General features: G+C 34.4%; 2 protein-coding genes across 3 annotated transcripts; both read right to left on the reverse strand.

The window, feature by feature from the left end:
• Positions 1–3,840: 3,840 nt before the first annotated feature.
• Positions 3,841–9,073, reverse strand: LOC105142174 (calcium-dependent protein kinase-like). 2 transcript variants are annotated; one of them, XM_011049686.1, is made up of 9 exons: positions 8,616–9,073; positions 8,055–8,582; positions 6,494–6,637; positions 6,242–6,394; positions 6,030–6,139; positions 4,920–5,087; positions 4,700–4,827; positions 4,335–4,434; positions 3,841–4,253 (listed from the first exon to the last, which is right to left on the reverse strand). In XM_011049686.1, exons 1-9 carry the CDS (start codon positions 8,809–8,811, stop codon positions 4,179–4,181), a joined length of 1,602 nt encoding a protein of 533 aa, XP_011047988.1. In that variant the 5' UTR covers positions 8,812–9,073; the 3' UTR covers positions 3,841–4,178. The 2 variants fall into 2 exon arrangements, with proteins under 2 accessions (XP_011047988.1, XP_011047987.1); XM_011049685.1 differs by having other exon boundaries at positions 8,055–9,073.
• Positions 9,074–15,583: 6,510 nt separating this feature from the next.
• On the reverse strand, positions 15,584–16,838 carry LOC105142178 (senescence regulator (Protein of unknown function, DUF584)). The gene has a single exon (XM_011049690.1). The coding sequence runs from the start codon at positions 16,689–16,691 to the stop codon at positions 16,032–16,034; it is 660 nt and encodes a 219-aa protein (XP_011047992.1). The 5' UTR covers positions 16,692–16,838; the 3' UTR covers positions 15,584–16,031.
• Positions 16,839–24,068: the final 7,230 nt, after the last annotated feature.

Genomic DNA, 24,068 nt, shown 5'->3' on the forward strand with positions numbered 1-24,068 from the left:
AGTAGAAAGGGACTGTTTGTTTGATTCTTCAATAAGTTATTTACTTAGTCCCTTACGTTTTATATGAATATCTTAAATAGTCCCTCATTGTTTGAGCATGTTCAACTTCGTCCCTCCACTCTTGTTGATGTGTGTTCTTTTGGATAAACCTCAGATATACTATCAGCTATCGGGGTCGTATTAATTTTCATCATTACTATTTTTTATATCAGTTTTATTTTTAAATTATTTTGATTTCTTTAATTAAAGACTTCTATTTTTTATCTCTTTATTGTCCAGATAAAAAAATTTAAAGAATTTTTAAATAAATCACCTAACATAAAAACACTAAGTTTTTTTATAAAAGGTTTAAAAATAGATGAGTTTTAATTGAATATTTTCAAGAGTTTTAAATTTAAAATTAGTAAAAAAAGGTAAAACTATATATTGTCAAAAATCACGAATTAATTTGTAAAATTATATTTTTATATAAGTCAAATTTATTTATAGTGCTAGTGCAAAATCATATAAAAAAATAATAGAACCAAAATAAGATTATATAAAATCAGATAAAATTATAATTTATAGCCTATTTATGATTTTATGTAAAATACAAATACTGAACCAACAACTCTCTTTCTCCCCTAATTAAACGAAAAAAAAACAGTAATCAAGGTGAAAATGGCCCTTAGAATATCATCTTATAATCTCACCCGTGCCGCGAAGGTTCTAATGGATCTCTCATTAATTCCTTTTGCTTTTATTTTTTTGGTCATGTAAAAGAATGGTTGCAATGAATTTTTTTTTTTTTTTTCATTGATGAAGTCTTATTAGATATTATTTTAATTTGATTTTTTATTTATATTATATTTTGCTCAATCACAATTTTTATTGCTCAAACTGAAAAATTTAAAGTTTTTTTCTTATTTTAATTGGTGATGTTGCTTAATATTATTTTTTTTTTTTTGTCAAAGTTAGGAGATCATGCTTAATTGGAAAAACCTATAATTATAGCAAAAGTGAATGCTAATAAGCATACTCATCTTACGTAGAGAGCATAAGCAAGAACAAAATCTCAATGAGCTATTTAAAGATCTCATTTCTTCATCCTCCAAGCAAGAACTGAAAAAACTTTGTTTGAAGCTCAAAGAGGTTGATAATGATCACCGTCTCTTCTAGGATGATATCATGGATGAGCTCGATCGTCATCTCGGTTAAAATCCTTTTGAAAAATGTCTCTTTATGAAGTCAACTATTCAAGTTCTCCTCCGAGTTTATGTAAGTTCATCATCAAGCCTGTGATCATCGGTGGCGGTGTAGCTTGTCGCACATCTGGAACAAAGTTCAGCTAGCCATTAAAAGTCAACTTGCTTCCCCTGGTGTCTTTAGGAGACAAACTTATGCCATCGGAGAGAGTTTCTGAGGTTGGAAATTCAGAGGCTCTAACTCAAGAGTCATGTCTTCAATTCTGAGGCCAAGAAACATCAGCTGGTTTCTTCTAACTGGGCACTACAACTTGAAATGAAATATGCGAAACTGGGGGAAGACATACTGAAGAACTTTCGATGGTTCAAACTAGGGAGGAAGTTCGGAAAGTTCCCTGCCTTGTGTTAACACCACACACTCCAATCATGCCTACTGTTGAAGCGAAGGAGCGATTAGGAAACTAAGATACCTGAAGCAACAAGGCAGGTGACTCGGACAACACTAGCTAAGATTTTGGAGAAAAGTCAGGTGATGAAGATGAAAAACTATTAGGTGATGAAGGTGTTTCATTATCATCAAATTCTAGCCTAAATGGTGATGCCACTGATAAGGAAACACCAACTATATAAGCCGCAAACAATGGATCAAGATCAAGCAAATCATTCTTTGAAAACTGCATGGAGACAACTTCAAGTCCTGATTCATCAAAACAAATCTGTCACTTAAATGAATAAGATTTGTCAAATACATGTGAAGATTATGCAAAGATAGCTAGTGCCCTTTGTAAAAATTTAACGTGAGACTAACTGTGTTGGACAATATTGATTCGCTACTCTAGTTGGCGTCAAGTCCTCCACTGTTTTCCCAGAAGAACAACATTAACCTTTGTTCATTGTAGGTGGATACACGTCGTTCATCATTAAGAGATGTGCCATGACATGGACTTATTATCAATGAGTAAATGAGAATGGACATGGCCTAATGATCACTGCAAAAATGAAAAGATCAACCCGCATTCTGTCTTGATTAGTGAGTGATTCCATGACCCTTTTCCCATGTATAAAGACACGCGAATTTAGTTTTTCTAAGCTTAGCTTTTACAATATACCAAACCAACCTCACGTGGAAAGGTAACCTGAATGCTTGTCTGTAATGAGATTTTGTGTCAAGGGAATATGAAGCTAAAAACCTTGGGTACCTGTCATAATTTTGAACTGTGGCCAGCTTCTAAATTTATTGTCATGAAGAGACTATTCAATCCCTCAAAGGCCGAAATTCTTTGTGATCAAGGGAGAAGAAACAAGGGCTGGCTGGCATTATAAATTTAGGGTTCCTCAGTTACTTAATAGCCTTTAATCTGTCATCTTTGTGATTTATGAAAGGTGTGCTTGTGAAGAGAAATGAGTCATGCTCAGTATTGATTAGTCTCACATGATGTCTGGTTCAAAGTTTTTCCTAGCTACCAAACGGGGAAATTTGAAGGTTCACGCAACATGTCCTTTTTCTTTGTTTTATTAATTTTCTCCCCCATCTAGTAATATGATGAATCGAGTTTTTTGAATGCTCGCCTTCACAAGACTTGGACCTTTTTTATTAGAAGATTTAATAGTCTCGAACCATCCCAAGAATAAGGATTTACATGTTAGGAGATGACAACCCTCTCTTCATATTTCAGAACCCATTAACCCTGGTTACAGATGACTCAGCCTGACAAATTAATCTACTAAATTGTAATTTAATCTAGTAAATTGTAATTTAATCTAGTAAATTGTAATTTGAATCCTACTCTGGGTTGATTTTCAGTTTGAATGAGTTTTAACATTTACCCAATTAAATTTGTTTAACTTAAGTTGATCTGCAATTAGATTGATCCTGTCAAACTCAATCCATGGATTAAAATCAAGGAACTTTAAAAAAATTAAAATGACCCAGCAAACTAATGACTACGACCCCTTTCCAGCTCAAATCCCAGACCGAATGGCAAAAAAAAAAAAATGGTCCTAAACGACACCAGCAGAAATTCTCAGTGGGTGATATGATTTTTCTCATTGCAATTTGGGAATCATGCATTAGTTCCATGAATCACACGGTTAATTTTGTTGTTAAATAGAATAAACACGAAAGAAAAAAAAGTTGAACGAAAACAAGAAAAACAGAAAGGGCTATTTTGGTTGCCAAAATTCATTATTGTTGCCTTGTCAGCTTCCACAAAGACAAGCTTCGAAGGTAGTGTTGTCTATTTTTGTTGCCAAAATTCAATTTGATCTTTCCTGTGTTGGGTACAGATGCCACCGTTGCCTAAATTAGCTGGCAAGCAAGATGACAGGACAAGTCTACCAGCGTGCCGGTTCTTCGAGTAAAATCAAACCTCTTGTACAGTGAATCCAAGAAATACGAGAGGTCAAAAGCACCTCAAATCGTGATTTATTTGGCTGGAAACACACAAATCATGCCACTAAAAGGGGGAGAAACTGCAGAGATTTCTTGGCCCCAAGTTGTAAAGCAGTACTCATCTGTTCTGAAGGGGCAAAAATTGTTTCTCTTCCCACATGATATCAAGTGTTAATCTATCACAGAAATCTGATGGCTTGGTGGCGATTGGTTAATGCCACCAATGAGTTTGGAAACCCACATGACAGAAAATTCAGGCTGATATCCGAGGAACTAGGAAAAAAGCCCCGATGCACTCCCGAAGAAAACAGCACGAGAGTTTATTCATTATCCACCATAATTTGTCAAAAGATTATTCGATATCTCAATTGGAAGAAAAAAAAAATCAGAGTGAGTCAAAAGGGAACCAGAAAATAGAACAAACAAAATACTAGATATGCACAAACATTACAGCTCAAATCCAAGCAATCCAAACTTGTGCTCAAAGCGCCATTTTTCAGATTCAAAATGTAGGACTGGACAGTGTATCCCTGCGTTCTCAGTGAGATTGCTTTGGTTCTTGTAAACTCTTTTAGGTAATAGTTCTGCACTCACCTTTGGAATTAAAAAAGCTTTCCTGCATGCTGAGTTCCACTTCTCATCATTGCACAGAATTCTTCGTAGTTGATCCTCCCATCCTATTAAATCCCAAGATATTATTAGCAACCAATAATGTCATTATTATAGGAGTCACAAGAGCTAGAATTATGACCACTTACATTATCTGCATCCACCTCGGCAATTATTTCCTTTATGGTGGCTTCATCTCCCATTCCATATTCCTTCATTGCCGATTCTAATTCATCTCTTGTTATATACCTGTCATGAAATTTATAAAAATGAGCTTTCCTTCCTGGGAGAATCTAGTTTGCTTCGTGTCATAATACATTGATAAGAGTTACTAAAGTTCCTTACTATGGTATGATCAGAAATCACTTTTACATATAAACTAACTATGAGGGAGAAAGTACAAATTACATTCACTTTCACATTCTACTGGTTGAAACTGATCAAACATGGTAAATATATAAAGTGAAGGATTTCCAAACAAGAAATGTGGCCATTGGAGAAAATGAGAACTCACCCACTGCTGTCCTTGTCAAAGTACTGAAATGCTTTGTAGAGGTGTTCATCTCTTTCTAACTTATATCTATGCATAGTAGCAGAGATAAACTCAATGTAGTCAATAGATCCATTTCCATCCACATCAGCCTGGAATGTATTACATGCATTACTAGAATATGAGTATGAGATACAAGAAATAATCAGAAAATTCAGTTGTGTTAAAGCCTGGTATTACTTACGGCTTCCATGAGTTGCTTTACTTCAGCTTCAGAGAGCTTTGACCCGAGTCGAGCCAAACCTGTCTTCAGTTCTTCATAGGTGATGGTGCCACTCTTGTCGGTGTCCATGTTTGTGAACATTGTTTTAAGACCTTTAATTTCTTCTTCAGAAAGATTTTCAGCAATAACCTATGGGATTTCAAAGTATACAATGTTATGAATAGAAGACCAAAAGCAATCCATTATTCCCATCTAGACTCCTCATAACTCAACTTGGAAAACATATCTTAGAGTTTCAACTGCTTTTAATAAAGCAAATACAGCTTACACTTTTTTCAACTTCGAGAATGACACTTGAGGATACATTATTAAACAATATTTGAAAAGTGAAACTGCAGGTTGAAATTACGTGCTTCCTTAATACATCTAATGGCTGGTTGAACAAAAATCCCAAGCCTTATTAAAACTTCAAAGGATCTATCAGTAAGAGGAAATTGGTTCAAAGAACTCTTGTGCATAAAGCATACAATTGCAGGATGGTATTCAGTTAGCATTCATGCCAGAGATAAGATGTGTCCATCATCTTGGGGAATGGCTGCTATGCATTTTTACATTGGATATACAATAAGAATATTTAATGTCATGTGACAGAAAAAGGACTAGAAACTTCCATTTTACCATTACGGTCACCACCTACAGTTTATATGTTATATATCCAATCCCATTGAAACATACCAATAAATCTCCTATTAGTGAGAAAGTATGTCCTGTGCCTAGGGTCTCCAACTCTGAACTCTTTGGTCTCTAAACAGAAAATCAGATGTGAAGGCACAAGGCATTGAGTGACATCTGCTGTGCCCATATGTAGTTAATAACTTGGAAGCAGAATATATGAATATATACACATGCCAAACCCTGCTACATGAAATGCAATAAATTACAATAACTCTTCTTGATATATCTATATAGTTTTTGCAAAATAACTTCCATACATAATCAGCAAAGATCATTCAATCATAGGACTTATAGACACATACGCAAATATTTAGAGCATAACCACAAATCAAAACACAGTACTTAGAAAAGAACTACAAGAACAATAAGGGCATATCAGATAATTTAAAAATTTACCTTCAAAGCAAGCTTCTTAAGCTTATTCATTGCCCTGAATTGTTTCATTCTAGAGAGAACAGCACTATCTAATGGCTTGTCAGCACCTCCTTCCTTAATCCATGGATGCTCTAACCACACACAACCATTGATTTTAGGCACAAAAAGCATGCCAGTGCAACGCAAAAGTCATATGGAATACCAGAAACTGACCAAAAATTAAAGCTTCTTACCAAGAACTTGTGTAGAAGTGATTCGCTTTTTAGGATCCTGGGTCAACATCCTCCTGACAAGATCTTTTGCACTGTTAGATATTGAAGGCCATGGGTCACTTTCGAAGTCAATGTCTCCTTGTAGAATGGCATCAAATATTCCCTTTTCATTTTCTACAACACAAATTTAGTCAATTAAATTAATCCAGAGGAAATCTATAGGAATTTATAAGAGATCTTTTCTAAAAAGGTTTGGCAAAAAATTGTCTTTACCAGCCCAAAAGGGAGGTACACCACTGAGTAGAATATACAAAATAACTCCTGCACTCCAGATGTCTATTTCCTTTCCATAACTACGGCGCAATACTTCAGGAGCAACATAATATGCACTGCCCACTATATCACGGTAAACTTTACCTGCAAAGTTTTGGAAAATCTCAGTTAACATAATAATCCATGGTCGATTTAATATTTCTAAGAACAAATTGAGACAAACCTACAGCTTGAATGGAATTTCAAAAGAGCAACATAGGTTGAAATTTGATGAGAATGAAGACAGAAAGATCATACAAATAAGTAAAATGAATGGAAGACCTTATGTGACTTTTTGTCAATTGCTAGTGCCACAACAGCTTATCTCATTTTTTTCAAATTCATCCACCTTGCTATATTTATACAGCTTGTATTCTCCTCAGTTCAGATGATTCATACAAGGCAAAAACAAAAAAACAAAAAGAATTATTAGGCATTTCTTGATCATCCAGGTCCACCAAAATCTCTTTAGTTTACTTGATATCCCAACCTCAGTAAGATCCTTAATCGACAAAACACGCCATTATAGTGTCTTAGTAACTGTCTTGAGAAACATAGAGTTCTAACTCCTTTTTCCTTCAGAAGTTAGGTCGAACAGGTATAACTAACAAGTGTTTTCTTGTTAGTTAACATGCAGAATAAGGTTGATTCTGTTATTCTTATATAGAAAATCAGCAGCGGATAGATCTACCAGAAATAAACTGACTTGAAAACCTAACTGCTAGCCACATGAAACAGAAAGAGCAGGAAAACAAGTGTTTTCCACTCTTTACTTGTTAGAAATCAGCTGAAAAAAGTAAATTGAGCAGAAGACCATATATAACTTGTTGTCAACTGCTGGCAGGCAACAGCCTGTCACATTTCCTGAAATCTATCCATCCTGCTCTATTTATATGGGTTACATTCCCCTCAATATAGCTTAACCCAAGGTATTCAAAAATAGTAAAAGAAAAGGATCAATTGGTATTTCTTCATCATCAGACTTCACCATAGCCTCGGTATCATTTGCTAATTTGTCTAATATCACCACCAAGCACAAAGTGTAATCTAATAAACAAAAGATGCTGTTATAGTATTCAAAGACATTTCCTGGGTGACATTGTTTCTAACACCTTTTTATGGATAATCAAACTGTCTCACTAGGCTTTTACACATAAATATAGTCAGAGGCAGAACCACATCAAAATTAGCACACAATGCAGCAAATAGGATATGAACAGCGGGCCCCTATTCTCTATTTCACAGTTGCTCATTCCAATAGCAAATAGCCAATCCAATTGCGTCACTTAATACCAATTTCAACTCCTTTTCTACTTCTTGAACAAATTCAGAACTAAAATCTGAACACTTCCAAAAATGTAATGCAGAAAAATTCTGAAATTCACTAAAAATTAAAGCACAGACCTTACACAACACATCAGATTTTAACACGATCCTCGAACAATTCAGCATATAATACAACATTACACATATCATATAACCAATAACTGAACGAAAAAGGAAAAAACATTAAGAAATTAACCTTCCTCAATGAACACAGACAACCCAAAATCAGTTGCCTTCAGTTTAGCGCCCTCAGCTTTGCTAGACAGCAAGAAATTCTCAGGCTTGAGATCTCTATGCATCACTCCCATAAAATGACAAGCATGTACCACATTCACTATCTCCCTACAAATCTTAGCAGCATCTCTCTCCGAATAATGCCCTTTTGCTATAATCCTATCGAAAAGCTCCCCACCTGCACAAAGCTCCATAACAAGATGCACAGATTGCCTATCCTCATAAGCCCCTCTAAATTCAACAATATTTGGCTGCCCCGACAAGTCCTGCATGATATGAACCTCTCTTTTCATATCCTCTCTATCATTCTTATTCACTAACTTCCTCTTCAATATTGACTTGCAAGCATAAGTATGACCAGTTGAATTCTCTGTGCACAAATAAGTAACACCAAACTGACCTCTACCCAATTCTTTTCCAAGAGTATAGTGTTGCTTGATGTCTTCAAAAGGCTTGCCAAGTATAGTATCAGGAACCGGCCTTGTTGGGGTTTGTTGTTGTGTCTGTTGAGGTCTTGCTGGTGGGGTTTGATGTTGTGTCTGTTGAGGTCTTGTTGGTGGCGTTTGTGTCTGAATTTGAGGGACTGTGACTTTCTGTTGGCTTTGATGATATTGAGGTTGTTGTTGTTGATTGGTCTGCCTAGGATATCCAGTTGCTGGTCCTCTGTAACCATTAACATCTGGTCTTCGAGCATTTTCTTTGCTAGCACAACAACCCATCTCGAGATTTGAAAACTCTTGAAAGAAATGGAGTTAGAGATTGAAACTTTGGATCGAAAAAGCAGTAAAGATCGAAACTTTGTGAGAATCTGAGGAAAAACCCAGATCAACTTTTGGGCTATGAAGGCTAAGTCTTGAGAGAGAGCGATGATATAACGAAGTGATTTCTTGTTAGTTGACTCTTCACAGCTGCCATAAATGAAAAGTCTTTCGAGAAATAATTTTGTGTTTATATCCGGGTAGATGGAAAGGCTGGGCTCTCGATGCCGAAGAAAAAATGGGCTTAGGGAGGCTTAAATGTAAATTAATTATTATTATTATTATTACTTCATTTAGTTTTGAATATTTTAAATTTTACACTTAATTAAGTGATTATATTATCGAATCTGGGATATTTTCGTTTTAAAAATTAGATATTTTTCAGTTTTAGTATTTCTGATTTTTCTGGAAAGAAGATATTTTTTTATTTTTTTTATGGATGGAAGATAATAGTTATTTTTTATGAGTAATAACAGGATAATTATGTAAAAAATCTTACTAGCATGAATAGAATTATATATAAAGAATATAAGTTATTTATAAGGTAAGAAAATCACTTGTGTAATCCTATTTATTTAGTTGGGTTTTTATGTGCAATTTTAATTTTAATTTTAATTTTAATTTTAATTTTAATTTTTGTGTAGAGTTTTTCTTTATTTGAAGTAATGAAAAGTGTATGGCTGGTTTGATTCTCTCCTACCCGCTTGCACTACAAGACCTTGTAAACAGTGGGCTAAACCATCTCCTTTGTATTTCTGGTTTTGATTAATTTTAACGCTTTTAGGTGTTAAATTTTATATTTAATAAGATTTTATACAAGGACCTCCATGTTGAACATCTACGTTTATAAGAAATTTATTTACCATTTTTTAAAAAAAGATTGGATATGTAAAGATAATGTTGTAAATAAATTTATTTGTTATTTGAACCAATTCAATTCTTAAAAGATATATTTAATTTGTATTGATGTTGTTATATATACATAATTTGGAACAAACTATATTTTACAAAACAAAGATTTTAAAAATTTTAAAAATTTAATTTTTTTATATGTTTTAGATAATTTTGATACATTGATCTTAAAATTAATTTTTAAAAAATATAAAAATATTATTTAAATATATTTAAATAAAAAAATAATTTAGAAAATAATTGTAATTATACTCTAAACAAATACCATAATAAAATATGTTGGGGATATATGTGGTGAGGTGTGATTTTTTTTTATTATTAGTATTATTATTTATATAAAAAACAAGGAAAAAAACAAGGAAAACTTGTTTTTTGTGGTAGCTTTTTATGCATTTAAAGGGTTGTACCCCGTAGTGCTCTATTAAAGTTGAGTTGATATTTGACCTCGATCAAATCTCAGTTAAAAAAAAAAATAATTTAATAACATCTGATAACACATTTGATATTTGATAATAGATAGATTGATTAGGTAAAATTATTATTTCTATTTAATATAAAACAATTGCAACACCTATTATGTTAGGTTGATGTCTAAATAATTGATAACATTTTAAATTTGAAATTGATTTTTTATATACTTTTTAACAAAATTAAAAAAAATGTACACGTTTTTTTCGTGATAATAGTTTGTGATGTGGATAAAAAATCTAAATAATGTTTGCATCAAATATTTTAGTGGACCATACATGACCATGGTTTTTGTAAGCTTTTGTTTAATTTGTATATTTATTCTGAAAAAATAGATATTTTGAAATTTGAATATTGACAAAACAATAAGAATAAATGCTAATTAATCGGTAAAAAAACAATTATTTCTAATCGAGTAAAGCTTTTTAATGCTATTCAATTAAAAAAAAACAATTCGAAGTACAAAGAATCCCCCCTCCTCCTCTCCTGAATTTGGGTTTCTTTTAAGATTTATTTATAAATTATAATTAAATGCGTTACAGAAAATATATTCAGGAGTGAATGTGGTTAACATTAACCCAAGATTAATGCTTAAGTGTGATTTTCTTATAACACCAAAGTTTGTTAACCAAGCAAATTAGGTGCATGTTTCACTTCTGATTTTCTTATAAAAGTGCTGGGGTATTTTTATTTTTTTTTCTATAAGTTTTATTTTTTATTTTATTTTATTTTTATTGTACGAAAACCACACCAAAATAGTTTGTATGAAAAAAAAAAAAATTAAAAAGAAGCCGCTGAGAACGGGGGTTTAAAGCGCGTTTGAATGAGTGAACTAATTAAAAGAATGACATAAGCAATATGCAAGCCTTACCTAACATGCTTTCGTGTCAGTCGTTGTCCAAGACCAAGCCAGTGCTAGCGAGGAAACTACACCTGTCTTTCTTCCTTGCGAACACAACTGGGAAGTTTAAGGCTTGATTACTCCCGTATGAAGTCGGTGTTTTTCACGTTTTATTTTATACTGGATATAGGCAAAAAGGGAACATGCGGCCTCTTGTCGGCTTGTTTGCTCCGTAACTGGGTCCAGAGAAAAAGATTCCACTCCGAAAAACATTTTGTAATCTCATTCCCATCATTACAGTGAGGAAGGCTTGTGGCTTTCATCTGCGTTTTTCATGAAGTGTGGAGCTTGCTCTCTTTCCCATTCAAGTCAGCCATCATGGAGCTCTTGATCATTCCTTCGTCCCTTTCATTTCTCTTGGAACGTTTTCTTTTTAATATTAAAAGCATCCCTTTACATTCACTTTCGTTTATTCTATTCTACACTCACTAATAGTTTTCGTGTTATTACTTTAGATTTAAATTCAGTAAGAGATTTGAATAATATTTGTTAGTAAATACATGGAATCTTCTTGGTGCATCCGTGGATGGATAAGCGAAAAAGACCCATTCACTCCTCTGTATATTCTGAGAAGTCTTGGGAGGCCCATCTACATATAGTGAAGCCTCTTTCCAGGCCTCCCATTAAGCCCATAGAAATTATTCATACTGCACAATAGAGAACGGATGGTTTTTGCTTTCCATGGGGTGATAGGCTTCGCTTAATTTGGGAGATCTTCCAAATCCCAACCCCGAAGAAAAGTTGTTTGTATTAGTTAACTATTTGGTCCCCTAACTTGTACAAAATTAGCATTATTACACTCAGTTCCATGTTTAATAGTGGATTCTGGAGTTCTAATTTTCTAATTTCCTGCTTTGAGGGTTTTTTTTTTTTTTTGTGTTGCAATCTCAACCATTTTCATGCCCCGCATTGTTTTCCTCCAACAAGTCCAGAATCTTTTGGTACGTGTTAGATGCTCTAGCTGTATCATACAGTAATCTAGATTTTGCCTTTATGGTGTAGGAGATCATGAGATTGCACGAGTCCCGAAATGCAAGGAAGGTTTAGATAACTTCGACAGAAATACGATACTACGCTATAGTTAACATCAGTGGATCTTGGTAATGAAAAAGAAGGAACCTCCAGCGCAATCCAGGGGCCAGAACTACTGTTTTACGTACGAGTAGATTGAATTTTTATGTGCATACAATTGAGACTGTCATGGACTAATTTGGTTTGATCAGGATAACTTAATTAGTCAGAGAGAATTAAAAGAGTGACAGTGATCGTGCGCGCGTGTGTACACTTGTAGGGCTTACTGATAATTTGGAGTTTCGGGTGAGATTTAAAGTACAAAGGGAGTAGAAAAGAACAGGTAATGCGGGAGCTTGAGATAGGTGAGGGCCTTGTGGTCCATGGTTGTCTGGCACCGATAATTTTGTTGGCAGACAAGTTTGGAAGTTTGATCCTATTCTTGGAACGCCAGAGGAGCTTGCGCAGGTCGAAAATGCACTGGACAAGTTCTGTCAAAACATAATCTGATTGATTGTGATTAAATTAAGGTGGGGTTCAACGACATGCCTTTGTGTTAGATTAGTTTTCGGTACTGGCAACTAGGGCCTCCTCTACGTACTTGGGATATGGCTTTCTGGGCTAGAAGTGATTGTCGAGACTCAACTGCAGCAGCTGGTGCTGGTTCTTGGGGTTTAGTTTTTCAAGCTGGATTGGAGGATTTCTCACCTGTCACACACAGTAGCAAATTAGCCAGGTCTTATTTCCTGGGATTTGAGTGGCTTCACATTACTAATTACTGTCTACGATAACCCACCAAATTCCTGAATTGAAGATTTTGAAAGGTTTCAACGTATCTTTGCGTGGCAAGCTTCTGTCCCTCGTTCATCTGTCTCCAAAATCTATAAACAGATCCCGTATTCAACCCTTGGCTTCAACAAATCTTCGATGTATAGCTCCAGGACAACACATGATTGGTTACTAATGGAACAGTTTTATTTGATGAATTCGGTAGCATTGTGAGTTCATCATTCGTAGATGCTCTGGAGACCAGCCGCTGACATCCTGTTCCATTATTCAGCATGAAAATATTGAAGCGTAAACAAGACAAGGGCAAAACCTTACAATATTCCCTTGCTTAAACCATTTGTAAAATAATAAATTAGTGAAGAGGTTCTATTTTTGAGTTGGGATGGCTGTTCGAAACTATTTATCATAGAAGCAAGGCCCATCTGAATATTTCTCTGTTCCAAGAACAAATGATTTATGTTTATATAACTTAGTATTGACAAAACACACACGTATAGTATTTGTAATTTTAATATATGCAAACATACCTGAAATATGTATTTATATATATTATTATTTTATTTCATGTTGAGTAAAAAATATAGTTTAATTAGGTTCGGCTCTGTCCAACCCAACCAACTGGGCTCTTACGATATCTACCCTATGAACATGAGCTGACAATGGGTTCATACAGCCCAGAAAACGGATGGACAGTGATATCATTTTCTTAGAAGAGAGTTAACGTCAGAGGAAAACACTCTCATACACTATAATTTAAAATCAAATCGACTTTATTATCATATATTAACTAGTGCAATAATAGAGAATGGTAGCTACTCCTAGAATGCAGAAGTTTTTTCCAGCATGGTATCGCTATCAAATTCATAAATAGGTAAGATAACACAATGCCCTTAATATTCATCAAGTCTCAATCTTATGTTGCAGCCAGGTGCTTATGATTTTGAGTTTGGAATTAACAAAAACCACACCTTCTCTAATATCTTCTCCATCTAGTAGTTTCTATGCTAATCAGTGTTAACTTGATCGAGTGAAATACGTAGGGCAATACAATTATTTGAATCGATCGGGGGTTTGTTTTCTGTAAATATTCATATTTAATAACTTGACGTGAAGAACATATTTTATTTTAATAACGTCGTGTCAAGAAAGCCAAAAATAACATTACTTTAATGTTTTTTATTGAGAGATAATCGATTACATTATAACCATCAGAATTTTAGGTTACCGGCATCTTCCTTTTTCTCTTAAAGAACTCAACTGGAACTGTATGCCACTTCTTCCATTCTTTTTTTCATAGTCATGTCACTTGCATGGATCACAAAAGAACTTAGAATATATATGAGAATCTGAGACCATTGATCTCGATGATCATCGTGCAAATCTTGTGGACCCTGTAAAGATCCCACAGTACTCTTGTATGGCGGTAGTGGAGTGTTTATTAGCATCTTCAAGAGAAAAAAGAAAATACCAGGATTTTTTGGAAAAGGAAAAGCCAATGGCTCTAGACTCGCGAGAGCTGTGAACCCAATAAAAAGAGTAGAGTCCCTGTCTTGAAAAAGGCTAGCCATAAGGCATAGACACCTCTTGATATTGTTTCTTTAACTACAGCCTCTATTGACCTTGTCAAGATCAGGTGACCCCCCACGACCCCTCTTGGCACCACCTATCATCATCCATTAAAAGCTGCCTCTCTCTCTCCAGGCGCTGCTGGTTCCCACAATTATTGTCCCGTTTCTGTATCCCATGCCTTGTTCTTAATTAATTCACTCAAACCGTTTGAGCCATTGGTTTTTCAGCACTCCCTTCAAGAACAAGATGCTCGCTCATGTTCGGGTGTCTTATATTTGAGCCCCAGAAGGATAGAATAAACAACCCTACATTGCGAGAAATAATTAACAATCATTGACGAACGAATTGTACTTCAACTGGTATATATTCCCATTATTTTCTTTTAAAAAATACTCGTGCATCCATCTATTTTTTCAGAGATTTTGAAAGAGTAAGACCGAGAATCCCCCCTACCTTGAATATCTTTTTGTGCTAACTAATTACACATCATGCCCTGCAGAAAGTTTTCATGTGAGTTAATTTTTGTATAACCTATGAAATTAATTTATTCCACATATTAAACCCAATGACACAAAATAATTGAAGCATGGTATGTATACATTTATCGGAAGGGATCTATACAATTCGGAAATCTCATCTATATAGATCACAGGGATAGCATATGATTCATTTTAATTAAGTATTGAATTTATAATTAGTTTAAGCGTGTGTGATGTATGATTTTTTGCTTAAAAATATATATTAAAATAGCTTGTTTTTTAGATTTGTTTTTCAATTTTTTAACGCAAATCAAAACATAAAGAAACATGGAAAAATACTAATCTTCCGCATTCAAGAACTGAATCACGGTATTGGACAATTAAACCTTCACAAAGCTTGACCGTTAGCACAAGCATAAACCATGAATGAACAAGGAAACAGGTATCCTTCTTTATCTTCTGAATTTGAGTGTAGAATTAATGTCTGAACAAACAAGAACTGATGTAATTAAAACGCATGAACAATAAGAGAAATAATTTTGTTTTCGCGGACAACAACAAATCAGAAAGAAGAAGGGAGATTGCAATTTAGTACTTGTATGTACTTGCATGTCGTGCAAGGGTTAACACTGTGCTAAGATTTGCTCTCATTCATGGTCATTGCTAACTCACAAAAGTAGATTTGTTTTCCACAGCGTTTGACATTTTCTTTCGCCTTTTTTGTTCGCCTTCCATTTTTACATGAACAAGCCAGCCTCTCGGCATGGCCGCTACTTAATGATTGAAATTACCAAATTACCACTAACAGTAAGAGGGTACAAACTCCAAATTCCAACCTATGGACAAGGACAGAAGCAATGGTAATATCGCATTACCCCCACCTTCAGAATCATGCTCGAGCTCACTCGCTACTGAGTTGACTCCCCTTCAAAGCCGAGCCAACCCGGCCGAATCATTGCCCAAGAAAAAATCACAAGCATTCTTTTTTGGTTTTTTTAACGATAGCAGCAGCAACAACACCAACACTTCCATGTGATATAGCTACAAAATGATCAGCCATCAAACCCGGTCTGGCTCCACACTGCATCACGCACGCGCCTCATGTCGCGGCCTTTTAATGTCCGGCCAACACCCTCGACCACCGAGGCGCCGCCTGTTTTCCTGCTCCGTGCATACTCACGCGCCAAGTATTCGTGCGGGGGGACCATCTCGGACTCCTGATCGTCGAACCCGTCGTCCGAGTCGTGCAACGACTCAACCGAGTTAACTCGATAGATCTGGCTCCAATCGGGCACGTTCACGGGAGCTGATGTGGCCATGTGACGAGGTGACGCCGATGCCACGAGATCGTTCCCACGAAACTGGTGCACGATTCTCGAGGAGGCTGTTTTGTTGCTCCCAGAAGAAGAATCTTCGAAGGCCAAGGACAGCCCGCCCATGTTGCGGTCATCTCGTGGGATTCTACGGCGGCCTCCACTAATAGACATGTGATCGAAGCTACTCTCAAGTTCAGCGCGTGGATTCCACGCTCCGTTCGAATTACTAACAGCACTGTCACCCCGGTCAGCCGTGTCGTCCACCATCGACCACACATCTTCCTCACCCAGCTCGGACACCTCGTTCACGATCGGGATTTGGCCGTTGCCATAGCTGTAGTTACTCCCTAACAATCGTTCGCTGCGACTTGTTGTTAGTCTCCTGCCCTTGGCCATATAGTGTCATGAAATTCTTGGTGACGAGCCTAAAAAATAACTATATACTACACTATACAGCTTCTATAAAGCACAGTTACGAGAAGCTGTCAGGAGTCCATTAGAGAGACTCTAACATAAGGCGGCTTTGAGGGAGGAGACATGTGTATATATAATAACAGCATTTGTTTTTCAGTAAAGGAAGCTTGATTTTTCATTTCATGTGAATTTGGAGTTCATTTTGTCTTCATCTCATGAACTCCAATCAATCAAGCAAAATGTATGGCTGGTGAGAGCGGAAGACGCCAAATTGGCAAGGAACTGTAAAAAAGGAAAAACAAAAACAAAAGACAGCGGAGTTGGTGTTTTTTTTTTTTTTAGTGTTATTATAATTCAATTCAGGGCTTAAGATATAGGTTTCAAAATGTAATTGTTTTGAGATTTTTTTAAGTTAAAACTATTTTGTTTTGAAACAAATTATAAAAAATCAAATTATATCTTGCACAGTTTTTCATTTACTCGACGATTGAACTTATCAATTGAGTAAATTAAATTGAGTAAATTTTTACATGATTTAATGTAAAACTCGGTTTAACTGAATTAAATGAAATGAATTTCCACAGAATTTAATATAAAACTCATTGTACATCAAATCTTGAATTAACAAATTATCGAGTTCATCACGTAAGCGACGCCAGGTTATTTTAATAACAACGTTTTATTTGGGTGTGTTTTTCACTTGCATTTGGAAGCAAGTGAGGTGCACGAGCCAGTGACCGAGGAAAGAGGATTGTGGGGTGCGAAAGGAGAGTGAAGATTACATGAAAATGACATGCCAAATTTGGATATTCGATTATAAATTGTGGACTATTTTTAGTCTTTAGGGTTTTCATCATATCCATCTCATGGGACTTTCTTTGGTAGCTTCCAACTGTCAATATTATAACCATGCCATGTTTACCTAATGCATTTCATTTTTTAAAACGTTTCTGTTTGGTGTGTGCTGTTCTGAAATTCCAATCTTGGAGGATTAGGATGAACATTGGAGGATCAGGATAAAGAAACATACCATACATTGTGATTAAGTCTATGTCATTATGGACTAATTGAGATAAATTAAGTCATACCCACTACGATGTATTGCCAGTTTTCTCGATTTTCATAAGATTTTAAAATTAAAATACTTGAGTTATGATTAAGTTCATAATTTAAACACCCACTAATTATTGATTGATCGAGTTGAAATAACATGATAAATTCATGAAAAAAATAATATTACAATTTATTTTCCCAATAAAATGAAACCCTATAATAGTTTATAGTTGAGAATTTATGCTATCATTTATTTTAGAGATTATAATTTAATACGAGGATGTTGAATATTGACTCAAATAGATGAGTGTAATAAATGAGATAATAAATAAGATACGAATATTTTCATGGCAAACCTGGATCTAAAATAGAATATATATTTATATTATATAGATATATATTAGAACCTTTATATTTTCTCTAATCCAATATAATATAATCATATCTTTATATATACATATATATATATATATATATATTCAAAAACATATACTACCATTTTATTTTTCATTGATTCTTGAATAATAAATATTCAATAGATATGGAAAGCAGATGAATATGTAAAATTCATTAGCTGATGTTCAGTGGATGGTTTCAATAACCCAAACAAGTCACGAGGTTTGATGTTCAGTGTCCATGCCACGTCGGATTTCATTATCTTCGTTCAACGGCCCCCACCATATGAGCCTATCTTCTTTGACAAATGTTGTTTCGCAATTCAAAGTAGGCCCCATCATCCACGTGGGCTAGTCAGCACCCCAACCAAGCTCCCTTCCATGGCCTTTCACAGCCCACCACGTGTATGCTTCCAATTGAAGTGTGTCCCACTGTCCATGTCACCATCACGCCACGTGTCAAGAAGTCATCTATAGTTAGAATAAAGGATGTGATGTGGAGCCGGTGCGTGACGACAGCCATAAAATTAAGCCACCATTTTTGCATATAATTGATGGATTAGGAAGTAAACTTGAATTTGGTGTGTTGTTAAAATAATCGCCCACTCGCAGCTCATGGGTTTTCAAAAGCAAAGTGTTTTGTCTTCTTGATGGCCACATTGGACGGCTGAGAATGAAGGTCATGGGTCCTCCGGAGACTTGTCCTTACTCGATTAAAAAAAGAAATTTAAGTACATTCTTCCTTTCCATCAAGTTTTATAGCTATTAAATTCGGTATGAGCTATGAAGACGGTCAAGATCAATTAAGAATAATATAGTTTTGATTTTAATAAAGAAAATTAAACCGATACCATTTACTTTCCCTTTAGAGTTAAATTGAGTCTTAACTTTGTTTTGATTATTAAATTACTTAATCTAAATTATCTCTTACCGAACTTTTTTAAACTTCGCCTGGATGAGGTCCCAGTCGTGCCGCGGACTTCGAAATTCCCCGCTGCCCCACGGCTGTGAAGTAGGAGTGTTATTGATGAGCGATGACCACTCCCCTTCTCTTTAGTGGCATGAGGTGGGACCCGTCTTCACTTGCTGGGTTTGCCAGGTGGGACCCTCACCCATCCCCAGCAAAGTAAGGATTGAACCTAGCACTGTTGAAATCAGTATCGCATGCCCTCTGCTTGCATATGTCAATGTTAGGCAGAATTTGTTTTTGCTGTTGAAATCCTGGGTGCTGTATTTTAAATGCATGTTTGGTTTTAAAAAACAAATATTAAGTTGATATAATTTTGTAGGTGATTTTAATGTATTGATATTAAAAATATTTTTAAATAAAAAATTATTTTAATAAATTTAAAATAAAAAACACCTTACATCATAATACTAAATATTTTTTTAATAAATTATCATTTCATCAATTTAGACTTTTTATTAACTCTTTAATTTTATTATTTATTGAATGATTAAAAAAATGGATTTAAATAAAATTCTAAGAGATATAATTGAATTGATTAAATTCTATATTTATTTTCTAAAAATTATTAATTTAAATTTTATAAATTTTAAAACAACCGAAGATTTGTATTATTGTTAATTTTATATTATTGAAATTAGTTGAAATACATATATAAAATTGATTGATATCTATATTAATAAAAATAAAAATGAATCTTACAAATGGTCATATTAAAACCAAAATAATTGCAGTGAATCCTCAATCATTTTATTTTCCGACACCGACATTTCTCAAGCGACATAGTCGGGAGGGAGAATCTAATGCTTAGATACAATGAAGAAATCTTATATGCACGTGATCAATTGATCTTGATTTTGTGTCTCGTCATTGGGGGAAAAAATGTGCATCTCGACTGGAAAGTTTCGTGGGGCAAGAGATCCTATGGAAGAGGACCCTGCAATTGCACAGTAAAAAGCAGGACGTAAAAAAGAAGGAAATTGATGAGCTGGCAGCTCGCTCGGCAGAAGGAGAACGTGCGTAAATTACAAGTCACAGTCATTCCAGGAACTGATGTCCTGTAAGAAGGGGTAAATTAAGTGAACCAGCAAGCGATGCATGCATTTCATTTGGATCCTTTCCATTTCTTATCCCTTTAATTTGGCGGCTATAAGAAATCCTTCAAAACCATACATTATATATATATATATATAACATCCAATCTTCTAGGAGCCAACCCCTTGTCATTTACTCTTCCGCCCATCGCCCCATTTCTTGACTCCGTACCCTTTCTATTTGTTTTTATTAGGTTGTATTTTTTAAAGAATTTTAAAAACAATTAATTTTTTATTTTAAATTAGCATTTCTAATTAATTTTGATATACGGATATCAACAATAATTTTTAAAAAATAAAAAAATATAATTCTAATAAATTTCAAAAACAAAAAACACTTTAACTTTTCCACTCCTCCTTTCAATATGACATGTAAATGCACCAACCAAAAACTCGAAGGATTTTGTGTTTTCACCTCGATGAACATATGAAGAGAATTAAATCTAGAATAACTTAATTCAGTTTTTATTTTATATGAAGAAAATCAATGGCCACCTAAGGCAGTATCTCGAGATTCCCATAATATTTATTAAAACCATTGACGGTTGACGAGTTGTATAATGCAGAGGCACCCACCAGCGCAATTGCATGACCCACCACCACTTGTATCCTCACTCGCAAAACACGACACCAGAAGCCTTGATTGATTATTATATGTCATGCAATAAGAGAGCTGCCATTGGAATGGCAAAGACAAATATCTAGCCAGGTAATCCTGTTTCTTGCTACCTCCAAAGCATTAAGCCCCAGAACACCATCACCCTCTGCAGCCGTATTCCAAATTAAAAAAAAAAAATTCCAAATTAACCTTGAAACATCAAGCACACACATGTGATCTCATGGTTCCCAGTTAAGAATATGCATTAATTGGCAGGTTAAACAGCTCAAATCAGAATCTGCTGGATGGATGATTATTCTTTATTACATGCAAATTGATTGACCAGATCAGTGGCATGGGGACGTAATGATTGTACCTTGGTGGATTATAAGGGGATCCTTCTCTTTAAAAACTCTGCTGCGTCACTGTGTGCTGATTAATTTAAGTGTACCAGGGGGGTATCTTGTACTAAGAAAATTGCTTGAAATGCCATAGAAAACGTTCCTGTTGAAGGCTTGTCAGGAGCGACGACAAGCTTATCAAATTTGATTCTTGCACGGGCTACTATAACTAATGTTTGCAGAGGAAAGAAGGGAGAAAAGAAAAAAAGTAAAAAGGGGTTCTGTACTGTTTCTAGAATCAAATTTAGATCCACGTACTTGCCTTTGAAGTGCGTGCCAAAGGCAGCACGAAAACTATAATTTAATCCTTATATTTTAGTGAATGACATTAAATAGTCCCTCTACTCTTAGAAAGTAATTAATTGCTCTTTTATCCTTTAAAGTCATAAATAACTTAGTTGACGCAACCAAAACTGTAAAAACTATGATTTTTCCTCCCAACACCTCATTTTTTTACTTGCTTTTGTATTTCTTTTAAAAATACTTTTAAAAAATATTATTTTTTATTTTAAATTAAATTCTTTTAGAGATTACAATTTAATGTGAACATGCCGAATTACTAACTTAAATGAATGAGTGTTAAGTTAAAATAATCTAAAAATACCGAAAAAAAATATTATATAAAAGATTCTTCAACACCATATGCATATAAATTGATTAGCCATGTATATCCTCAAATTGAATGATCAAAGGTAAGGAGATTGGATACACATTTGAAGAGGGATTTTAGGTTCCACGTGTAACATTGATAGGTCTGTCAATGACTTGAGTTAGAGACTAATTAATTAGTTTATGACACTAGAGGGATTAATTAATTTGTTTTCAAAACTACAAGTACTATCTTATAACTTGCTCCAATATATATACACATAAACCTAAGCATAGCGTGTGGCGGGTTTCATGTAAAACTCAATTATAGTCTATTAAATTATTCTGAAAAATATAATATCTTCAGAGGGAAAAAAAAAACTAATTCTTTTAAAACTTTCTTAAAGCATTACAGAAAATGCATTGACTTCTATGAATATAAAGACTCCAAGAAAAAAAGGGACACTAAAAAAAGGTTGATAAAAAGAAAAAAGGGTTTTACGCATGGTTGGTGCAATGTATTCAAGCTTTATCCATCATATAAATGGAATTGTGCGATGATAAATGGAATATCATCATTCTAAAGTTAGTTTTAAAAAAGATTCGGTTTTGAAGAAGATTATAAGAAATAATTTAGGTTTAATGGAGAATTCACCTACAAATTTATCAATAAACAACTTATTTAAGATCGTTGTGATTGGAAATAATTTAGTTTAATTAGAGAAAGGTGGGGTTATGATAATTGTAAAAAACAAAACAAAAGAGAATTTAATTATTTTTTTTTGTTTTTTTTAACTTAGATTGAAACTTTGAGTTACACAACGTATAATATTGTGTAAAAGAGAGTTTGATGAGATCACTATCCCCGGCTGGACAAAAAGTTTCTATTTTGTTTAATAAAAAAATATTTTTTTAATGTAATTTTAAGAAAAAAACACTTTAAAATAATTAGTAAATTAATGATCTCAAAGTACATGGATTTGAGTTTATTTACGTTGTTACAATTTACATTGAATATCTTGCATATGATGTCGTCGAAATTAAACCCACATGATCTACAGAGCAATTACATTCATAGTCGACGAGAATTTTTCCATTCAACGAAGAAGACGAGTCCAGTCAAAGATTATCAACAAAGGAAAGATGAGTCCACTGAGTGCAAATTGTGAGCAATTTCAGTGGTGGCGACAATGGTGGTGGTGGGATCCGTTTTATCCCTCCCTGCCTCCATGATAGGTTAAATTAAACAACTAACTTATTGTTTTACACACACACACACACACACTTTGGTATTGTTTCTTTCAAATTGGGTCACCAGCCAGCCAGCCATATAGTCTCTTCGGCCATTGATGGTGCCCCAACAGCACATGAGATAAGCTCTCCTTGCTAAGAGTTTGATGTGATAAAATCCCTCCATAGTTTTCTATGCAACAAGCTTGATGGTGCTGGCAAAGTTAAATTGACGCATCCTTGATTGATCTTAATGTTCCCCTCGTAATTAAAATAGATGTAATATTGATTATATATTAGGATCATATCTCTCACACTATATCCATAAATGCAGAGGAAAACGAAGAAGAGGGCGTCGACGGGGAGCGCCATTGCATACCATGATTTATTACCACTCATTAGGGAATCTTCTTAAGGTAATCAAATCATGTTATTATAACCTCAAATATTAATTTATTTTTTTAATTTCAATTATTCATTATGGTTTCTACTCCATGATGACCTTGATTACGATCTCTTTGCCATGATTAAAAAGACAATTCAATGGGAATCTTGCCCTTTCAACGCTGAAAAGGGAGCAATTAGGTGACTGCCACTTCACCATTGAGATTTGGTGCAACTAGCCATTAATGCCATGCCACAGAATATGATTGTTCAGTCTTTGCCTCTGTTTTTTAAATGCAATTCAACCTCTTCATTGAAGTTTTTTTAAATTAATATCTTTTTTTCTAGTGTTAAGAATATAAAAAATACTACTTTAATGTATTTTAATTAAAAAAATATTGTCATAAAAATATTTTAATTCAACCTTTTTTTAAAAATATATTTTTAAAATTATTTCTTGCTTGAAACAACATCAAATACTAATGCGTTTTTTTGGCTGATAAAAACTACTCTTGGTAGGTGTGAAGTCTCCCTCTCAAGATGATGATAGTTGGCCAATGAATACATGGAGGGAGGGAGGGAGGGAGGAACCATGTCAATTAACTGTTTTACTTTGTTTCAGTTGCGATGGCAGTTAACAGAGAGCTTG

The sequence above is a fragment of the Populus euphratica genome, unplaced genomic scaffold (genome assembly GCF_000495115.2).
Source record: "Populus euphratica unplaced genomic scaffold, PopEup_1.0 scaffold137.1, whole genome shotgun sequence".
Lineage (NCBI taxonomy): Eukaryota > Viridiplantae > Streptophyta > Magnoliopsida > Malpighiales > Salicaceae > Populus > Populus euphratica.

What these genes read in the sequence shown, in the direction of transcription:
- LOC105142174 (XM_011049685.1), bottom strand. Translation starts at nt 8,811, where the DNA reads ATGGGTTGTTGTGCTAGCAAAGAAAATGCTCGAAGACCAGATGTTAAT. An exon ending in GTCTGTGTTCATTGAGGAAG is followed by an intron (nt 6,638 to 8,054) that starts GTTAATTTCTTA and finishes AAAACTTTGCAG; the next exon opens with GTAAAGTTTACCGTGATATA. An exon ending in CCGAGGTGGATGCAGATAAT is followed by an intron (nt 4,254 to 4,334) that starts GTAAGTGGTCAT and finishes GGGATTTAATAG; the next exon opens with GATGGGAGGATCAACTACGA.
- LOC105142178 (XM_011049690.1), bottom strand. Translation starts at nt 16,691, where the DNA reads ATGGCCAAGGGCAGGAGACTAACAACAAGTCGCAGCGAACGATTGTTA.